The sequence below is a fragment of the Chiloscyllium punctatum genome, chromosome 19, assembly GCF_047496795.1.
Source record: "Chiloscyllium punctatum isolate Juve2018m chromosome 19, sChiPun1.3, whole genome shotgun sequence".
NCBI classification, from domain to species: Eukaryota; Metazoa; Chordata; class Chondrichthyes; order Orectolobiformes; family Hemiscylliidae; genus Chiloscyllium; species Chiloscyllium punctatum.
The window spans coordinates 75,568,440-75,589,516 of NC_092757.1; the positions used below are offsets into that span (position 1 = coordinate 75,568,440).

Here is a 21,077-nt window from a genome sequence, read left to right on the forward strand (position 1 = left end):
GTTATTGGATTGTTCCTAAATTCAGCGTATTACCTTTAGTGGCTCCTGCTGCCCCCAAGTGGTAGATGGCACCCAAGATATGCCAGAAAGCTTTCTGTTCATCAACCGAAATACCAAGCACTTTCATAGCAGCTTGAAGTTTATTAAATTGTTGAGCTGCCTTTTGCTTCTCTTCAGGCTACAAAAGCAATTGAAACAAAACCATATTTGACAATGAAATACATGCAGACAAAACACATGTATACACAAATGTCCTGAGAATATTCACTACTACATTTTTTTCAGCTTATACACTAGCAAAAACATTTGTTTGCTCTGTTTTGAAGCACACTAGCATCCTGATATGTCTTACCACATGAAAGCATCCTGATATGTCTTACCACATGAAGGAAACAGAGCTGATTATTTGCTGTCCCTTCAACTGCTACCATTTGGCAACAGAGTTTTTCAAAATGGATAAACAAATTAAATGGTATTAACCCACAGCCAGCATTCTGGGCATGAACAAAACTTAAGCAGCTTTGTTGTTGAGCAGAGGTGGAGAATGTCTGAGGTAAGGAAACTTACTGCAACATAAGAACACAGCTTTATCCCCACATCATACTTTAATAAACTGTAAACACAAAAGAAATTTAGTCTTTAACTTTATTTGATGACAGGTTAACTTGGCAATTTGTTTCATACTTACATATTCAATCTGATAAGGTTAAATAAACACTGCGTAAATCACGAAAAGGTTGACATAACGTCAACACACAAAATGAAAATGAAATATTTTAAGACTGAGATATGCTTTTGCTTTGGAACAACCTTCAAGATATTCTGATGGCCAGAGAGCAGTTGCAGCAGACTAAGCTGGAGTTGTAAGCTCAAACCTGCAATCCAGCCAACTCCACATTACTTGTCTGCAAAACTGAATTTCCAGATGGGTAATTCCCCTGCATCTAGAACCCACCATTAGGATAATTTGGAGGATTTGATTCACTTAACATTAATTGCTACCCAGGAGATGTTAAGTTGGTTAAAAACCTACAATAACTCCCAAAGTGACACTGCCCCCACCCCCAAACTCTCAATTGTCATTCCAAAGTACACCTTAACCACAAGCTCTTACACACCCCGAGCTCCTAATAGCACACCCACTGACACCCGTTCAGATGGATACACCTCATCTCTGATCACATCCTTATCTGATATCTCAATCCCAGATGGACTAGAGAACTCCCTGGCCAGATTCAACACTCCTAGCTTATCCTAAGTACTTGTTCACTAACTGGCATGCTGACATCCTATCCATCTGGCATCCTAGCCCATATTTACATTACATATTTACCCTTTCACAGTTTATACTGCCAGACATTTAAATCAGAGTCTAGAAATTGTATCACAGTCAGCCAGGTGGACCTCCTAGCAGTTCCCTGAGTGGGGTTGTTAATCTCGTCCAATCAGTGAGCCCTGGCTGATAGATATAAATAGGATCATCAGAGGTTCTGTTCACTCTGACAGCTGACTCTGAAGAAGCTGGATCATTATCAAAGACTTTCCAGGTGTAAATAAAGAGTGACTTGATGATGGGATACAGACCTGTGTGGAGTTATTTCACACAGCATGCTGCATAAAAAGGATGAGATTTCTCTGAAGTTTTCTATATTGCTTGATTCAGGAATTCCTAGACAAGCTTGTAATAGGAGACCTCCGCGCACAAATTATCAATGCAGAACAGATGTAAAGGCAATTGGGTAATCTTTTGTCCATTTAGGGTCAGAAACAGGGAATCCAACCCTGAATGAGTATCTGGGCATTATATTTTTGTAGTTTACAAAGGATGCAATATTTTCCTTCATTGATAGTTCAACATAGCCATAATTTGAAATCTTCAGATTCTACCTCTCAGTTGCAGAAATACTGCAAACAGTGCTTGAGAAGAGGAGCAATTAGTTCTGGTGAAAGTTATGTCTCTCTAGAAAGTTCTTCAAAGAATTTGTTGCTGCTTTGGATTTCCACAGTACTTTGCCTTATTGTTATCTCTTCATTACATTTCCTTTACGTTTTGTGGCTTTTATCTTATTTATTTGTGCTTGCAGATCTGGCACTTATTTGACATTTGTTCATTTGTTCCTCAACTTCCTGCACTGTACATTAGGTACTGTCAAATTAATAAATTCTTGTTACTCAATACATCAACTAAATCCATTTTTGGAGATTAAAGCCCAAACACCATGCACACTTTCCCTAAATCTGATGACATCAACATCTTTAAAATATGGAATTGTTAGCTCATTTTAAACACATCTAAACTCCATCAGCTTACTGCACTAAATGGAACCAGAAACAAATCTGGAACAAAATTATTCTTTTTCTTCTTCCAACCCTTAAACTCGCAATGAATTCCTCCTGAACTGATTATTATTTTACTAATTGTTGAATAGAATAGAACTTGAGAATATAGATTGCAAACATTAAATATTACATCAAGAAAAAGATCTAAATGTCAAAGTTACCTTCAATAAAGGCACAATTCCAAAAGCATTGTTTTCTGCGAAGTGATTCAAATGAAGTTCAGTTCTGTGAGTAACAAAAATATGAAAACCAAGATCTTATCCAGAAATCTGCAAAGTTAACGGTACAGGGGGTTCCTTAACCTTCAACAATGGCATAAAATATACATTACCTCGTGCACATCATTTACTCTAAATATTTTTCTTTCTACTAGCTTCAAGATAAAATTAAAATGACCTCCACAGACATTAATTTTGGGCTAGTCATTTTTTGCCAATGTTAAAGAACACTCCTTTAAATTCTATGCAATATTCATGTTATACGGAGACAAAACGAGCAAATAAAAATTGAATTCTTTAAAAGATACTTAAAATTAAAAGGAAATATCTGTTCTTTATTTTAAAAAGTTATTTAAAATTACAAGCTTACAACAAGACAATTTGAGAAGGCATAATGGATTAAGACACTTCAGCCATATTTAGAACAGCTATAAAGTTAGAGCTTCTGGATGGTTAAACAAGCTGATCTGCAAAGTACCTGAGCCAAACAAATCAACTCTGCTCAGGATTGATAGTCTGAGGTAGTTGCTCTTCCTGGTGCAATCATTAGAGTTTTAAAGTTGTGACCTCTGTGCCCCTAGATTAGGGATGGGAAACCTTATTGAGGCAACCACTTATGATCATGCTCTCATTACAAGTAGGCATTTGGGTGTTGAGAAGACAGATTTAATTTACATAAAAACCACAAAAAATAGAAGCAGGAATTGGCTGTTCAGTCGTTCAAAGCCACTCTGCCATTTAATGACAATATGGCTAATCTTTGACTTCAATACTATTTTCCTGCAATATGCCTTCTATCCTTTGCTGCTTTTAATATGGTACACTCTGATACTCAAATGATCAAATTCTATGATCAAATTGTCAATAAATACTCTCATATGATTATATGGTCAAAGTGCTAAAAGGGCACCTGTGGAATTAATGAAAGCATTTCATATTTCATCTACTTTACCCTATCCTCATTCCCCTCTAAGGATTATTATGAAGCAGCAGGGGATTGGTACTGGAGTTGAAACTACGTAGTTGCTGACAGAATTACAAACTGAAATTCCACACACATCAACGTTATTCCAGAATCAAACTGCCTGAAAGGGGGGAGCAAAAAGAGCAGAACTAAGAAGTACATTCCAACAGAAACACATTCAATGAGAGTTGAAGAATTAGAGATCTGGGAAATAGTCTTCCAAAGACAGCTTCCTGTCATCAGTCATGATTAACTGATTAATTGAAGGTTTCCTTTTGAAATAAAAAAATTCACACGGTGCAAGAATGCACCGTTATATTAGGTATGAAGGAGTTTATTTTAGAAGTATTGTTACTAAAAATGTACTTAAAAAAAAAAACATTCTTGCTGCAGAGCTGGAACCCAATACAAGTTGGTCACAGAATGACAATCAAATTGACATTGGGTTTAAAATGCTGAAGCAAATCCATCCTTTCGGTCAAGGATTATAAAACAGATCTTTTCCAACAATTTAGTTTACAGAAAGGTTACAAATAAAAAACAAAGAAACCATTGAGAGTGGGCTAAAATATGCAAAATTGTTTTAAATCATAGGAAAACAACTGGCAACATTTCTCATTTCTGGCCAATTTGCCTTTCATTCTCAAGTTTGGACATATAATAGTAATTAGAACAGTTTGGATTCTTCAAGTAATACTACGGTGATAGGCACAATTAAGGTCAGAGGTCAACCTATGCTTTAAAATTCCAAAAAATTTATTTATTATTAACATTAAACAGTTACAAGAAAAGACAAAACAATCATCCACACTCAGCCAAAAGCCATAGAATCAAAACAAGCAGAAGCTTTAAAATGATTCTTGAACCTGAGAGTACTTTCAGCACCAGCCATCAGGTAGTAGAACACGTTGAATGCACCTTCATTCTCCGGACGCTTAGACACCCTGAGTTTCTCCAAAAGCATAGTCTAAGAAAAGGAAAAAAACTGAAAATAATTTTTTTTTACATGCATCATAAAACAAGTTTATTGAATCAATTCAATTTGATACCTAGGTTATCAGATCAGTACCTATCTTTCTAGGATTCAATGAGACAAATTTGGGAGCCTCATTACACACAAGTACAGATTTGAGTCAAAACTTTGTGGCAGCGTGGTAGTGTCCATACCTTTGGCCAAAGCTGCTGGGTTCAAGTCTCATGTACGCCATAGGTAATAGCCATGCTAAAAAGGTTGATTAGAAAATATCTAAAGGTCAGCCACAAAACTACTGGCAGGTATCCTTCACCAGAATCATTTTGAAATGATTCTGGGGATGAGGGCAGCACAGTGGCTCAGTGATTAGCACTGCTGCCTCACAGTGCCAGGGACCCGGTTTGATTCCCACCTCGGGCAACTGTCTGTGTGGAGTTTGCACATTCTCAGAGTGTCTGCATGGGTTTCCTCCGGGTGCTCCGGTGTTCTCCCACAATCCAAAGAGGTACAGGTTAGGTGAATTGGCCATGCTAAATTGCGCAAAGTAATAGGTGCATTAGTCAGGGTAAATATAGGCTACGGGAATGGGTCTGGGTTGGTTACTCTTCAGAGTGTCGGTGTGGACTTGATGGGCTGAAGGGCCTGTTTCCATACTGTAGGGAATCAAGTCTAAATGTTTTGAACACATTAGGGATCATATGGCACAGTGGTCATGTCCCTACCTCTAGGCCAGAATGCCCAAATTGAAGTACCCCCTGTTCCACAGATGTGGAAAAACATCTCTGAACCCGTTGGTTAGAAAATATCTATAATATCTTGTAGTCCAGTGTTAGAGTCCCTACCCATGAGCCAAAAATCCTGAGTTCAAGTTTCAACTGCCTGCAGGCACAACATAATATGGCAAAATGGGTTGATTAAAATAATTACAAGACCACAGCAATGATTCCCAAAACCACAATGGCATGTAATGAAGCCCTGTGACAATAAAGCCTTGCAAAGTACACCCAAGTCAAATATATTTTTCTTTATCTTAAATTCAAAATGATATTGTTGTAGTAGGAATAGATACAGGAGTGAATAACCAAATATAAAATAAGTGCATCATATCGCTGAAGACACAGACAACAAGATAGGAAAATTGGAATACGTACATTGCAATCAAATAGTTTAACTTTGAAAGCAGACTAGCTACAGTAAACAGAACGGGGAAAAAAAATCATCCTAATGCACACAAAGGGACATGATGATTGAAATACATACAAATGCTAGGAACCTTCATAATCTAGTGCACTGCTATAGTGACAGATGGATCAGGAGAAAATCGCACTACAACACAAAGGGGAAGGGTCTCATTGATATTGTAGAGCCATACCAATCATTTTACTTGGGGTTGAGATGATTGCCCTGGCTGGTGTCTATCTAAATCACAACGGATGTTACTGCTGTGGAATGCACACCATCAGGGGTCCCATTAATTGGTTAAAGAGATCCAAAACTGAAGAACATACACTCAGATAGGAGTGTTTAGATTTACAATGTACTAAACAGAGACTTATCTGGGAAGTGTGAAGCCCTATAACAATTGTACATATCCTGCAGCTCTGCAGCATTATGATATTCAAGAAGACTATGGAACCAATGAGAAAGTAACATGTATAAATGTGTGACTCAAATTAGGATCAGGGATGCAGTTTGAGATCTGTTTTCTCTGTGTCCACTTATTCATAAACCTGTTGCCATCTGAACCAGCAACTACCTCCAATAAAATAACCGGTCAGTCAGAACAAAAGGGACGTGAAGAGAATGGATAAAATTCAAGTATAGGGCTGAGGTAGCTGAACGTCTGTCATGAAATGAAGGGAGAAGGGAATATTTAAAGGGCAGAACAAGATGAGCAAAGGGTGCATGCGGCAAAAAACTCAAAGATCAAGAGAGGTGTGGTCATGGAGGGATTTTCAATTTACTGAACAGTGGACGAGTTAACTGCAATGGACAAGTGGAATTTAGTGCTGAAGATTATGTGGATGGCTGTATCTTCAACTCATTGGAATTCATTGCAATTAGAGCATGAATGACCAATTTCTTTATACATTGTACTGTGGAAACTCATCTTCTGGCAAGGTTTGCAAAGGAACAAATAGGATATCTAGTAAAACCTTGGGTTGGTCATTAATCAGTTTTGAATATTTTCCCACATAGCAAGCATAGGGCTGAAGGGTTATGTATTTCTTACCTGTATAGAAGCTGAAGCCACCTGACCAGCCTGATCAAAGTCAAGTGAGATGATCTGTGAAAAACGTGTGGCATTGCTATTCATACTTGTAGTGCTATTACCAAAGGCTTCCAAAACAGAATATACAGCCTGCCATTTCTCCACTATAAATTTGAAAAACATAACAGAAATATACATATATTAGTGAAGGTTTAAAAGGCGTAATGCTTTCATTGTAACATCTAATCAAATGACGTGAATACATTAGTCATCAGGTAGAACATAGCATCAGTTCAGTGAATGAATTTCTTTGGGACAGAAGTTAATCTTCTGGGCTCTCTTCCCACCAAGCACAGCTTTCATTATATGAAATAACAACAAGGCATTTATTGCATGCTAGAATGGCTTGGTGCATCAATTTAAAAGTAAATTATTTGAAAAGTCTGCATGCCAATCCAAAGTCATGCAAGGCAGGAAACAATTAGTACTTGTCAATACCTTGTTGGCATAGACTGCTGGCTAAGCACTTGCACTTTTGAAAGTGCAAAGTTGATAAAGAATACAAGCAGGTTGCCTCTATACTACTAAAATAGGGAAAGGTCTAACTAAGTTGCTCAGTTTCCTTAGAAGGGTTAATAATTTACTATATTATTTTGAGCATTGAATATGAACCTTAAATTCATTTGCTCTTCCGAGTTTGCAACAGCTGTAAATTTACCTATCATTTATTCAGCTTCTGTGTCAATTTCAACCATCCAAATTAGAAACAAGAATATGCACACAGAATCCCTGGGGTCAGAACTAACCACTATAATTCTTGGGATGCTTTTTTGTCTTCCATTGTGAAAACAGGCTCAAATTGCATGTTAAAAGAACATTTTATTTAAACATTATTAATCCCCAGTCTCATCTCTAAGGATTCTATGCTTATCTTACCTACTGTCTTTTTTACATACATAAAATCGGTTTTTATTTTCTTGCTAGTTTACTCTTACATTCTAATTTCCTTCTAATTATTTTGTATATCATCACTTGCTGGCTTCAAAACTTTTCCTAAACTTCTGGTCTACCACTAACCCATATGGCATTTTACATGCTTTCCTTCAATTTTACATAATTCTTAAGATCCTACTGCATCCTTTTTATTCCACTGAGAAAGAGACTGTGTTTTTGTTGAGTTTTAAAATGTCTCCATAAATATCTATCATAGTTTATCTGTACCATTACCTTTTAACAGATTTTCCAGTACACTTAGCCAACTCTGTTTTCTTATCTTTGTAATTTCCTTTTTTAAGCAAAAGACTTAAGAAACTAGTTCCAGATCCAAGGTTTTCACCGTCAAATAAACAATTCTAAACATTAATCTTGTCTCATTGCACATTACCAGATTTAAATATCCCTTTTCTTATTTAAATACAGAACATTTTCTCTAAGAAACTGTCTTGTACCCACTCTCCTCAGAGGTCAGGAGAACTTCTACTTCTGACTTGTTTCAGCTAAACTACAACTTGATTAAAACTGCACACAATTTTTCTGTTTGTTCTTTCAGGCAGCTATTATTTTTGATTCCTACCCTGTCGTACAGAATAAGTAAGTAATGTTAAGGGCCTATAAACTACTCCCATCAATGGCCTCCTTCCTTTGTGGTTACTTATCTCTATCCTTCTGAGCCAAGATAATTTGTCACAACTACCCAACCTCCTTCTCCTATGTGTTCACAATGCTAAATTCCTTTCAACATTCAGTTCCCAGCCTTTGACACTTTGCAATTATGGCCGAAAGGTTCCATTTTCTGAATAATTGGTGTGATAGTATAAATTTCAGAGCTTTAATATCTATCCAGAATTGAAAGAATCAGCAATAACTCTGTTTTGAATAAACTGTTAAGCGGCAAGGACAAATTGTTACATAGGAATCGAAAGCAATTAACCATGTCTGGGAAATGGAAGAGTCAAAGATACATAAACAAACTGTTTTAACAACTGCTTGATAAATGGCTGCCTTATGCTAAAGGACAAATGATTTCCCTGCAGAAGAATTTAAGGAGTTAATCACAGGAAAGCGGTGTCTTCAAACAAATAGTCAATGCCAAATGTAACAAGAACAAAGAAGCTACTTTTGTTAAGACGACAAGTTGTAGACATGATGATTCCAGAGGAGTAGTCAATATTGTGAATGAAAGAATCTAAAGGATCATCAGTAATGTCACACCACAAACTGGACAGATGGAAAATTACATAAGAATTCAACTTCAACATTTCTCAGGAGCAGAATGCCAGAGAACGACACTGCACAGGAATTGAACTCTAGACTCATCCAGAGACAGAAAGTACTGGTTGGAATCATAGCTAAATTCTAGTCAATTTTATTTGTGAGGCTTAACTTGCTTATTGGAGGGATTTCTTTGGTTGCTACATGCAATAAAGTTGAAATAATTGTTTCAGTATTTGATTGTCCCTGGGATTTCTTAATATGTAGCCAAGTTAAAGGTGATTTACCCACAACAGCAGAAACACTTTCAAGTGGAAAATCTGCAGCTAAATTAAGACAGACCACAGGCTCTTCCAACAATCCACTAGCTGACGAGTTGCCAGTGAGCTGTCTACTTGAATTAGGGCCCTAGATAAGGAACTCCTGCCTGACAAATGGAGGGAGGATCTTCAGAATTTATGGACGGCAGTTAAAAAGTGCTGTTTGAAGGAATTCTGGGGTTCAGTTCTCCAACTGGCAATGCGGCTGCTGGCTCAGAATTTAATTCCAGTCAAGTTGTAAAAGTGACAAGGCTCTGGTCTGTCGCTAACACTCCAAATTACTTTCACTTCCCACCACCAGGCCAGTGTCTCTATCACAGCTTTAATATCATGTCCATTTAGTATTTATTTGTATGATCTATTCATCCATCCTGTCACGAATTCTTCATATTTATATTCAGATTAATTTTATACTCTGTGCTCTGTCTCTCACTCTGGTTATTATCATCATGATAGCCTACTCTACTACCTGTCCTTTTTTGGTAATTCCTAAATCTCTTTCTCTGTAAATCGCCACCCAATTATTCAGTTAAAAATCCTTGCTACAACCCTAGGCATGTGATTGCCCAAGGAATGTCCTACTGCAGGTCAAGTGAACTCCATCCAAATTGTAAATTTTCTCTTTCCCCTGTACAGTGCCTCACGAATCAAAACATATTTCCTCTAAATTCTATGAGCTACATATTCAACCTACTAATCTTAAGTATCTTATCCCAATTTGCTTTTGGTTCATATAGTAATCCAGAATTCACATCCTCTGGGAAGAAGTCATCAAGGTCGTTGATAAGGCAACATGCATCCCTTTCTACATTCAATGTTGCTCCAATTTTACAGGGTTATAGTGCCATAAAAATACTTGTTGGCACATGGATCTGTTTTCTTCCCTTTTTGAATGTACAAAAAAGTATTGATTAAATTAAATGTAGATTTAATTGGGCAACCAGAAATAAAGCAATGCAGCATTTACATTCTAACTGTTTATTATAACATGAATACCAAGTTTCTGACGGATTAAACCTTTGCTTAGCTTTTCCCTACCAGTCACAACTTTTCCTGTGCTCCCAGCAATTGTGACCAGATAGTGAACGAGATGTTGGCTATTTGTAGTTTTACCACTGCCACTTCTGCCCAATAAAACAATGGATTGATCCTGCCTTGTAGTCAGCAAATTTCGGTACGCAGTTTGTGCGACAGCATATACATGTGGAGACATATCTTCTCTACGACATCCCTTAAACATGTGCATAACCTGAAATGAATACAGAGATTTTGTATAGATAACAGAGAATAAGGCAATCATCAATTTATTGCAACTGCATGGATAGATTTTCACATATGGATATTTGAAATGAAATAGAACTAAATTCCTAGGCAATTTTAAATGTGTGATATCAAAATAATTCTTGCCCTATTCAGATTGTTATACAAAAAAAGATTCATTCGAACAGCTTCAGCTTAAGCCACACTTTGCAGGCGAGGATCTGTTAACTCACAATACTCCACTGAAATGAATAAACACTCATACCTCAGAGTGAGTAACAGCAATTCAAAATGATAGCGCAACTGGTTTCAACTAAGCACAAATTCAATATGTAATATTTTCTATTAAGCACTATAAACATTTGTCCTACACGTAAGTTGTGTATTTACTGTTATTAAATGTACGCAGCTCATGGACTTTACTTGCAAATTTACTTTTGCCCCTATAAATAAGAACATAGAATGGTTAAGAGTTGCATTTTTGCAAAGTATATCTTGTAACTGAAAGCTAATAAAAGTGTGGAAAGACTGACTCTAGTTCTATCCTCACCACGAGGCTTTCTGGAGTATAACAACATATACTCAATTCCTCCATCATCAGAACTTAAGGCGAGGATGAAAATGCCTTTAGTTTTCCTTGAAATTAAATTCACAAATATTTCCAAAAAAAATTATTACTTCTAAAACTTATGGCCAAGATTCTCAGGAGGTTCATGAATTTCTTATTCACAAGTGATTTGTAAGTTTTCAAATGTCAATCATTCCTAAATTACATGGGTGACACTAGCACTGTGCATAAGTTCAACAACACAACCAGTTCTGCTATAACGTCATTGTTCCGTTCTCATGCAACCTTGCACTATAGATTTTTTAAAAATCGCACAATTGCTACATCATTTAAATTAATGGGGCCGAAATCACGTTTATAGTCAATACAGGTAAGGAAAGTTCACTTGCTACAAATAATGGTCTAAATTCTTCAACATGTGAAAGACAATTCACGTTGAAGAAACAGGCATTATAGTAGAACCAACTGTAGTATGATAATAAAAGCTGACTGCTCATTATATCAAAAATCAACTCTGACTATTCAAATTGCTTAAAGGATGATTGGATATTGTCAGTGGGACAGGAAGTTGTAAACAGAAGTTGATTGTCGTCTTCATATTCTGAACAGAAACATGATGCAGATTGCCTAGTCAGATTGATGAATTTTCATTCCATTGCTTTCAGTCTGATTGATGAATTGTGATATCTTTCACCAAATTTATTTTGTGAAGGATGACATCTTTTCACTACTTATTGCCAGCTTTTGGGGAAAAAAAATCAGCTATTCTACTAATCTTTATGGACAGTTTGAGTTAAAAGGAGAGGCTGGATAATCTCAGACATTTTTCCCTGGAACACTGAAGATTGAGAGGTGACCTTACAGAGGTTTATAAAATTATGAGGGACATAGATAAGGTAAGTAGAAAAGATCTTTTCCCTCAGGTAGCAAATTTCAAAACTAGGGGGCATAATTTTAAAGGGGAGAGGGAAAAGATCCAAAATGGATCTGAGGGCAACTTTTTCACACAGAGGGTGGTTCATATGTGGAACAAACTGTTGGAGGAAGTGGTAAATGCAGGTACAGTGACAACATTTAAAAGACATTTTGACAGGCACAAGAATAGAAAAGGGTTAGAGGGAAATGGGCCAAATGCAGGCAAATGGGACTAGCTTAGTTCGGGAAAACTGGTCATCTTGGACAAGTTGGATGGAAAGGTCTGTTTCCATGTTATATGACTCTATAAATCAAACTTGCATTTTGCCATAATGTGTGTTCTAAAGTAACATGTAACAAGTTGTGGCAACCTTCTCCACTCCAACCATCCTCCCCCAACTTAAAAGTACCAACAGGTTTGGATCACGTTGAAGAGATTGTTGCCATCTTTGCTTGCTGGTCTCATTATTATTGTGTTCCATTCTGAGTCCAGCATTCTCATCAGTTTCGAGGTGAGAGTTTACTAGTCTAAAAAATTGCTTGCAGTACATCAATATGTATGCATTGTTTGGAAACTCACAAATAACCTCTGCACCTAGCTGGCAAGGACTGACTGAAAGCACAAAGTATACTGAACAGTTTAGAAGTTTAACATTTGGTTGAAACAAATAGCTGGAGTTGCGTTGCCATGGAACAAAAACAAATTCAAATTCGGCCAGTTTAAATAATGCCCCAGATACCAAAATCCAATCGAGTTTGAATTTTACTACATGGGATGACATCAAACCAATAAAATGATCTGAACTTTTGGGATATAAAACTGGGCATTTTGAACAGTTAGGGGAAGAACAGCAAAAGAGCACCAACAAGTACAGACTGCTAGCAGGATAACTCTCCGAAAGGTACCGGTCCATAAGAAATGTTGTGCAGAAGACCAAAGACGACCCAGGAAGATACAGAGGAAAATCAACAAAGGAGAACTGACAAAGCTGGCTGATTTGGAAACGTGATTATTATTTTTGTAAATCTTAACCGGGGTGGTTTTTTCCTTTTTTAAAATCAGACCAGTATTGTAGAATGGGAGGTAAAAGATAGGTTTAAGGGAAAAGAGTTCTAAATAGTTGTTTTAATGTTCTCTTTTGGACTTAAAGAATAAAATTATTAATTTTTACTTTAAATAATGAGATCTGGGATAGTTCGTCTCTCAAAATTTAACAGATTGCAAAACTAGGTGTGCTTCTTTGTGTCGGGTTTAAATTAGCACAGGGGTTTATCCCGTGTTGTAACACAACACAATTATATACTTTCATGAGAAAGGATTTTAAGCATGAACCAGTTTTTTTTAAATTATTCATTCATGAGTTTCGGGCATTGTTGGTAAGGTCAACATTTATTTATGATGCTGCTCCTTTAAAAAAATTATGCTGTCCTTGCCTTTTTTCCCCCAGAGAGGCTGAAAGTCCGAATTGGGTGGGTTTTAGGGCCAGTTTGAATATAGCTAACAGATACTGTCACAGGCAAAAAGGTTAAGTCTTTTTTTAAAAAATACACACTTGTACAATGAAAGAAAAGTGGCCAGTTCTCCCAGCTCAGCTTTTCTTTGGGTGGCTTGGTTTTAGCAGCCTGGTTGTTCACTGAAAGCAAAGAAGCAGGTCCATGCTGATCCTCTCTCAGTGATATCTCTCCTGTAAGACCCGGTGTTTGATTTTACCATTTGTGCAAAGGGATGTTTATGGAGATTGTGGCAGGAATTTGGAACAGTATCATTAAGCTGGGATAATCTGTAGGGCTTTCAGATAGGTTAAGCTAATCTATATTCTGCTCTTGTTTGTGTTTCATTCAGTAATATTGCAAATAAATTCTATTTTGTTTAAAATTGAGTGGTTGGGTCAGCTGCATCAACCCTGGAATATACACTCTGCACCTGCTTAAAACAACTAGCAAAGCTACGGTCCGGGCTACTTTCTTGAAATGCTTTGAGGGGGTCTGGTCTGGTCCATAACATATTGATTATCCTTAATTGCCTTGGGATAGGTGATGGTGAGCCACGTCTTGTATTGTTCCTCTAGGAATACTTAGTGCTACTAGAAAGGGTCAGTGGATTTTGACAGAATGAACAATGAGAAGCCAATGCAATATTCAAGAAAATAAAAAGAAAAATACAGCAGATGCTGGGGATCTGAAATAAAAACAAGTGTTCAAGAAACTCAGCATCTTTGGAAAGAGAAGCAGAGTTAATGCTTTGACTGCAGTGACCCTTTCAGAACTAAAAGGAAAACTGCAACACTATAGCTTTCATTCTATTCATAAAAGGGAGGAGCAGCGAGTGGAACAAATGAGGAGGCTGCCTGGAATAAGAGGTTAATCCAAAGGGAGGATGTTATTCATGCTCTAAAATTATTGAACTCAATACTACAGGGTTTAAAGTGCCTGAACTGAAAATAATATGCTGTTCCTCCAGCCTGCAATGGGCTTCACTGGAACACTGCTCAGCAAACATAACGGAAATGCTAGCACAAAAGTATTCAAGGATTATCTGTACTATTATGCAACTACAGTACAGTATTCATAACTCAGTTGCTTAATTGATCATTTTTTCTAACTATCAAAAATTACTCTGCCATTTTATTTAAATTGCTTAATTAAGCAAGTTGAATTTTTTGAAAGCAAAAAACAATTTTGAAATAACAGTACATTTTATGATTCTCGGAGTTTTCAGATAATATATTCCTCATATTAAACATGCTATTTTATACTTGATCTACAGTCAATTAAGTTAATTGATGGTACCTTAGCAAGCAATATGACACTTCAACAATCCACAATAAAATAAAAAATATTGGAAAGGATTACTTGAAAGACATACCTTCTCAGAATACATTGAAGGAGAGCTGAGGGGATTCACCACTATCATATTTGATCCTGCGTAGGTGTGGATTAGGTTACCCCCATAACGTTGGCGTATTGTATGCAGAACGCTTGATTCATTAAGGTACAACAAGGATGCAAGATCTTCCACTCGGTCATAGGTTGGCGGATTTGCCTGATAAATGTAATAAGAAGTAAGGAGGAAAAGAAAACTAGCTTTGTTTTTTCTAAAGACTAATACATAGCAAAAGAGTTGTCCCAAAAGAATGGACCAAGTGAATTTTCCTGGCAAATTAGCCACATAATCTGTTTGCATCCTGACTTAGCGCAATTAGAAGTACAGAGTAAACCTTAGCTTCTCGTAAGGAGAAAAATAAAAACAAAATGTGTACCTCATGCATAGATACAGATCACCATTCTCATTTCCAACCAGGCTGAAAAATCTACACCAATACCATTTATAATTGGTTTCCTCAAATACACCCCATTTAAATAAAACCAAACAGCTTCGGTGCAGATTGGCAGAGACAAGCTTGGGAGGCCCCAGCCACAACCAAGTATGTACAGTAGTCTAGAGCCTTAACCCTGTTTAACGGTATTAAAACAGTTTGATAAACCAATAAGCTTTCTGTGACATGCAGAAAAAGTCCAAGTTGTATTAGTATCAATTGTATAAACATTGCACAAACTACTGATTTACATATGCACTCATTGAAGCTCAGATTTAATAATATAACCTTGTGCATCATTACGGGTTTACAGACACCAGTTCAAATAGCACTGCAATTACAATCTAAAGCAGTTTACAGATTTATAGGAGATCACTTTATATTCAGTATATTAATAATCTACCCTTACAACTCAAGCTGAAGAATATCAAATAATCTTTCAGTAATATACTGAAGGGTGTTGAAACTTGTTTCATAATATTAATAACTGAAAAAAAATCCTGTCAATTACAGTTTTATCAAATTACTGGACTTGCCTTCTCCACATCATCTTCATCTGCTTCAAGTATTGTTCTATCATGATCCAGTATAATTTTCACATTACCTTCTGGAAGGTTGGAGGTGCCACCATCAGTCTTTAAATAAGCAGCTTCAGCAAAAACAAAAATTAGTTTAGAATATTACATACTGTACATCACGTATCCAAAAACTGATATTGACTATATTGTTTGAATAGTTGCAATATCTGCCATTCACTGAATCACAGAAAATCTATAGTGCAGAAAGAGGCCATTCAACCCATCGAGTCTGCACCAACCTTCTGAAGACCCAGCCCACTATATTATCGCTGTAAGCCAGTATTCACCATGGCTAATCCATCGAGCCTGCATATACCTGGATACTATGGACAATTTAACATGGTCAATCCTCTTAACCTGCACATTTTTGGACCGTGGGAGCAAACTGGCGTACTGGTGGAACTCCTCACAGACACAGGAAGAATGTGCAAGCTCCAGACATATAATTATCTGAAGTTTATATTAATTTATAAATATTCACGGTTGTTTTATATCTGCTAAATGCAGGGCTTTTGTGAACTGAAGACAATGACAACAGATTAAGACATTTAGTACAAAACACTAACTTAAGTATATCTTTTTATTTTTCATTTGTGGGATAAGGCCATCGCTGGCTGGCCAGCATTTATTGCCCGCCTGCAGTTCCCATCAAGAAAGTGGTAGTGAGCCGCCTTCTTGAACTGCTGCAACCCACAATGACATTAGGGAAGGAATTCCAGGATTTTGACCCAATGACAATGAAAGAATGACTATATATTTTCAAGTCAGGATGATAAGCGACTTAAGAGAGGAACTGGAAGATGGTGATGTTCCCGTGGCGGGGGAGTATCTGCTGCCTTTATCCTTCTAGGTATAAGTGGCTGTTGTTTGGAAAGTGCTACCTGAGGATCTTTGGTGAATGTCTGCAGTGCATCCTATAGATAATACAAATTCAAATTCACATTGCTGTTACCAAATATCGATGGCGGAGTGGAGTGGATGCTTGCAGGTGCAATGCCAATCAAGTGGGCTGCTTTGTCCTGGATGGAGTCAAGCTTGTTGAGTTTTGTTGGACCTGCACCTATCTAGGCAAGTGGGGAGTATTCCGTCATACTCCTGACTTGTACCTTGTAGACGATAGAGTGTCTTTGGAAAATCAGGAGGTAAAATACCTGCCACAATATTTCTAGCCTCTGACCTACTTTGTAGCCACTCTTTCTGTGGCAAGTCCTGTTGAGATTCTGGTCAATGGTAACCTCCAGGATGTTGCTGGTGTGGGATTCAATGGTGGTAACACCATTGAATGTCAAGGGGCAGTTATTAGATTATCTCTTATTAGTGATGGATATTTCTGTAGTTTGAATGTTTGTTGCCGCTGTAAGCCCGAACATGGATATTGTCCAAATCTTGTTGCATTTGAATATGGACTGCCTCAGGAAACAACAGTACATTCAGGACATGAACATGGACTCCTTCCATCTAATCCACTAAATTATGGCTTTGTAATTAGATATGCATAAAATAACAACGGAGGAATCAATTAGACCTGCTTGACGAATTAACCTTTAGCAATAGGCAGTTTCCAGGTCTTGATTGGATGAAAGGGAATTTCTACATGAAAGGCAATGTCAAGAACATTGATTACTTTGATTACGTTTGGCCCAGAAATTATGCACAGGAGGAAAATGGAAATAGGATAGGGGAGGGGTGTAGTAGAAAAACAAAGTTAAAGAGAAAGACAAATAAAGAGACTAAAATCTAATATGGATTGTGGGTTTTTTCTATAATGCATTACAAATGTTAAGATATGCACTATGTAATCTACATAACATAACTGTAAAATGATATTATATCTTCTACATCATTTGGGATATACCCATTGATCGAAATAAAACAGAAATTGTTGGAGAAATTCAACAGGTCCGACAGCATCTGTGGAGTGGAAACATAGCTAATGTTTTGAGTCCTGTGACTCTTCCCAGAACTAGAAGCAACTAGGAAATGGAGGTATACCTGCTGATGACGGGATTAGGAGGTAAAGGAGTGAGGAGGGAAAGGAGATGGAGTTCAGAGTGAGAAAATTAAAAAGGAATAGGCAGAAAATGGATTGTTCATAGTAGACCAAGGAAGAGGAGAAGCTCTTGGGGATTATTTGTAGTTGAAAATGGGTTGGCTATACTGAGCAACCCATTTCATGCCAACACCTGGGTTTGTAGGGATAGGTAATAGACAAGAAAGTGGATGCTCATGCTCTGAAATTGTTAAACTCAGTGTTGAAGACTGAAAACTAAAGGTGCCTTGATGAAATGAGATGTTGTTCCTCCATCTTGCTTTGAGCTCGCTAGATGACTGCAGCAGACCCAAGACAGAAATGTTGGCACAGGAAAATGGTGTATTGAAGTAGCAAGCAATTGGGAACTTGAGATCATTTTTACAGACAGTATGTAGTCTGCATTTTGTCTCCCCAATGTAGAGGAGACTACATTGTGGGCAACAAGGCCGTGGTTTAGATTGAAAGAAAGATAGGTGAATCACTGCTTCACCTGGAAGATGTGTTTGGGCCTTGGATGGTGAGGAGGCAAATAGGCAAGTGTTCTGCCTCTACAAATTGTACAGGAAGGTGCCATGGAGGTGTGGGGAGATGTTTGGAGCAGAGACGGAATTGACCAGGGTGTCCTTGCAGAATTCTTGCGAGGGAGGAGAGGGAGGAGAGAGAGAGAGAGAGAGAGAGAGAGAGAGAGAGAGAGAGAGAGAGAGAGAGAGAGAGAGAGAGAGAGAGAGAGAGAGACACAGAGAGAGAGAGAGAGAGAGACAGAAATGAGTCTCGTGGCGGGATCCCACTGGAGGTAACTAAAATGGCAGCTTGTGATTTTTTGGATGCAGACGCCGATGGGGTAGAAAGTGAGAAGGAAGGGAAGGTAACAGGTGAGAGCTGAAGTGTGGGAAGTGAGTTGGACACAGCTAAGGGTCCTGTTTACCATGGTAATGTGGAATCCTCAGTTGAGGAAGGTGGACAGCCATGTCTGAGGTCCTGCTGCTGAAGGTATCATCATCTGAACCAATACATCACAGTACACTGTTCAATGGTCTACATCTAGGCATTAATACTAAGAACATTGCATTGCTTACAGAGCCTTATAAAAACAGTCTCCATATTCCTATGTTACAGAAGTACATTAACTACATAACTCTTCAGTGCATCCCATGCCAAACGCTAATTTCCAATTTACAAAATCACCATCTCCCACTCAGCCATCCCATGGACAGAGTGTAATCAACCCTCTTTCCTTAAGGCCAGAATCTGCATTCATATGATCTCCAACACCTCCACAACTTGGAACTTTCCTTCAACAGGCATGAAATCCTGTTTCTAGCTTACTGCTAAGCTTTCAGGTTTCTCAAGATTGCCAACTTGTTTTTTTTATATTTGTTCACACGATCTGTACATCACTGGTTGGCAGCTATCCTTATTTGCCCTAGAGAAGGTGATGGTAAGATGCCTTCTTGAAGCATAGTGTAGGTACATCCACATCATTGTTAATGACAGAATTCTTGCATTTTGAGCCAAAGGCACTGAGGGAATGATGATCTAGTTACAAATCAGGATGGTATGAGAGAACCTTGCATGTGGTGGTGTTCCCACAGGAAGATATACATTTCACAAAATACAGGTGACTATTCCTGAGAAATCATCACTTTCCTCAAAGATTATTTTCATAATGGCAACTTGAAATGTTAAAAACAAAATATCATTATCTTCCAAGTCTTGAATTGGTTTATTGTCATGATAAATTATACTCTTAAGATCAGTATTTAAAAGTATCAACACGCCAGACATCTCAGCATTACCAAATTAATTGAGTGTCCTATATCTAATGTGAACAAGTTAACAGTCATGGAGAAAACAGTGTCTTGAAAAGCATACAAATCCCCATTACCTGATAGATGAGAACACTGCAGTGAGCTAACCATAAATCTTCTAGAGTCCCCCGCTCGGGATCCATTCCTCTGAATTGGTAAACTATACATTAAACTGCTATTTTTTAAAAAAATGATATGGTCATACTAGGGAAATATAAACAGCTAGTTTAACATCTGCTGTCAGAAATTTGCTAGAGTGTATAATTATAACTGGGGAGACCGATTCCCTCGAAAACTGTTCAGAGAGTCAACATGTCTTATTTATTTATTTATGGTAGATGATGTGCACGAAATTGACAAGGATATGTTTATGGTTATGATGGCAGCTGTGGTGCTCAATTGACTTGCATTGAGTAAAGCAGTGAATTAGATGGACCAGAAATAAACTGTATAACATTGCCAGGGTTAAGTACAGAGCTGAGGCCCACACATCTGCCCCCGCATAGAAAGACATTTTTGGAAGGGCTCAGGAAATGGAAATCACAGCCTACTGCGAATTGTCAAACTTCTGGGACAATTTGTGTATTTCTCAGCATCAGGATTTCTGCAAGGTTCTGACATTCATTGGAGGTGGCATGTAAGTTAGGCAATGATCTTGAGGCTGGACAATTTGGACCATATTTGAGGAGAGATAATGAATAGGTACACTAATTGGCAGATTGTGACCAGTGGTGCAAACAAGGATCTATACTGGGGCCTTTTCTATTCAATGAATTCATTAAGAACTTGGCCAGGCTATCCACTTTGGTAGCAAAAACAGGAAAGCAGATTATTATCTGAATGGCTATAAATTGAGAGGGGGGGAATGTGCAATTAAATCTGGGGGTCCTTGTGCACCTGTCACAAAGTAAGCATGCAGATGAAGTAAGTACTAAAGACGAAATGTTGGATTTCTTAGCAAGAGAATTCAAGTTAAGGAGCAGGAATACCTTGCTGCAACTGTACATGGCTTTGTTTAGATTACACCTGAATCGGTATATAGTCCAATAGCAGAGATACAGGTTCTCATAACTCATCCATACCCCCAACCACGTTTCCTCAACTGAACTAGTCCCATTTGCCTGCATTTGCCCCTATCCCTCTAGGCCTTTCCTATCCATATACCTGCCCAAATGTCCTTTAAGTGTTATAATTGTACCCATCTCTGTTCCATGTATGCACCACACTCTGCGTGAAAAGTTTGCCCCTCAAAACCTTTTAAATCTTTCCCCTCTCACCTTAAACCTATACCCTCCAGTCTTGGACTCCCCTACCATGGGGAAAAGATCTTGGCTATTCACCTTATCTAAGCCCCTTATGAT

At 37.7% G+C, this 21,077-nt stretch overlaps 1 protein-coding gene across 20 annotated transcripts in view; it reads right to left on the minus strand.

Annotated features, from left to right (window-relative positions):
- The window catches only part of myo18ab (myosin XVIIIA b), a 289,512-nt gene that overhangs the window by 144,108 nt on the left and 124,327 nt on the right, over positions 1 to 21,077 (minus strand). For all 20 annotated transcript variants that reach the window (XM_072589711.1, XM_072589710.1, XM_072589709.1 and 17 more), the window contains 7 exons: positions 15,835 to 15,947; positions 14,848 to 15,024; positions 10,277 to 10,487; positions 6,729 to 6,871; positions 4,389 to 4,489; positions 2,502 to 2,565; positions 34 to 178 (listed from right to left, as the gene is read on the minus strand). In XM_072589711.1, the coding sequence (XP_072445812.1) occupies positions 34 to 178; positions 2,502 to 2,565; positions 4,389 to 4,489; positions 6,729 to 6,871; positions 10,277 to 10,487; positions 14,848 to 15,024; positions 15,835 to 15,947 (954 nt within the window). The remainder of the gene's footprint in view (positions 1 to 33; positions 179 to 2,501; positions 2,566 to 4,388; positions 4,490 to 6,728; positions 6,872 to 10,276; positions 10,488 to 14,847; positions 15,025 to 15,834; positions 15,948 to 21,077) is intronic.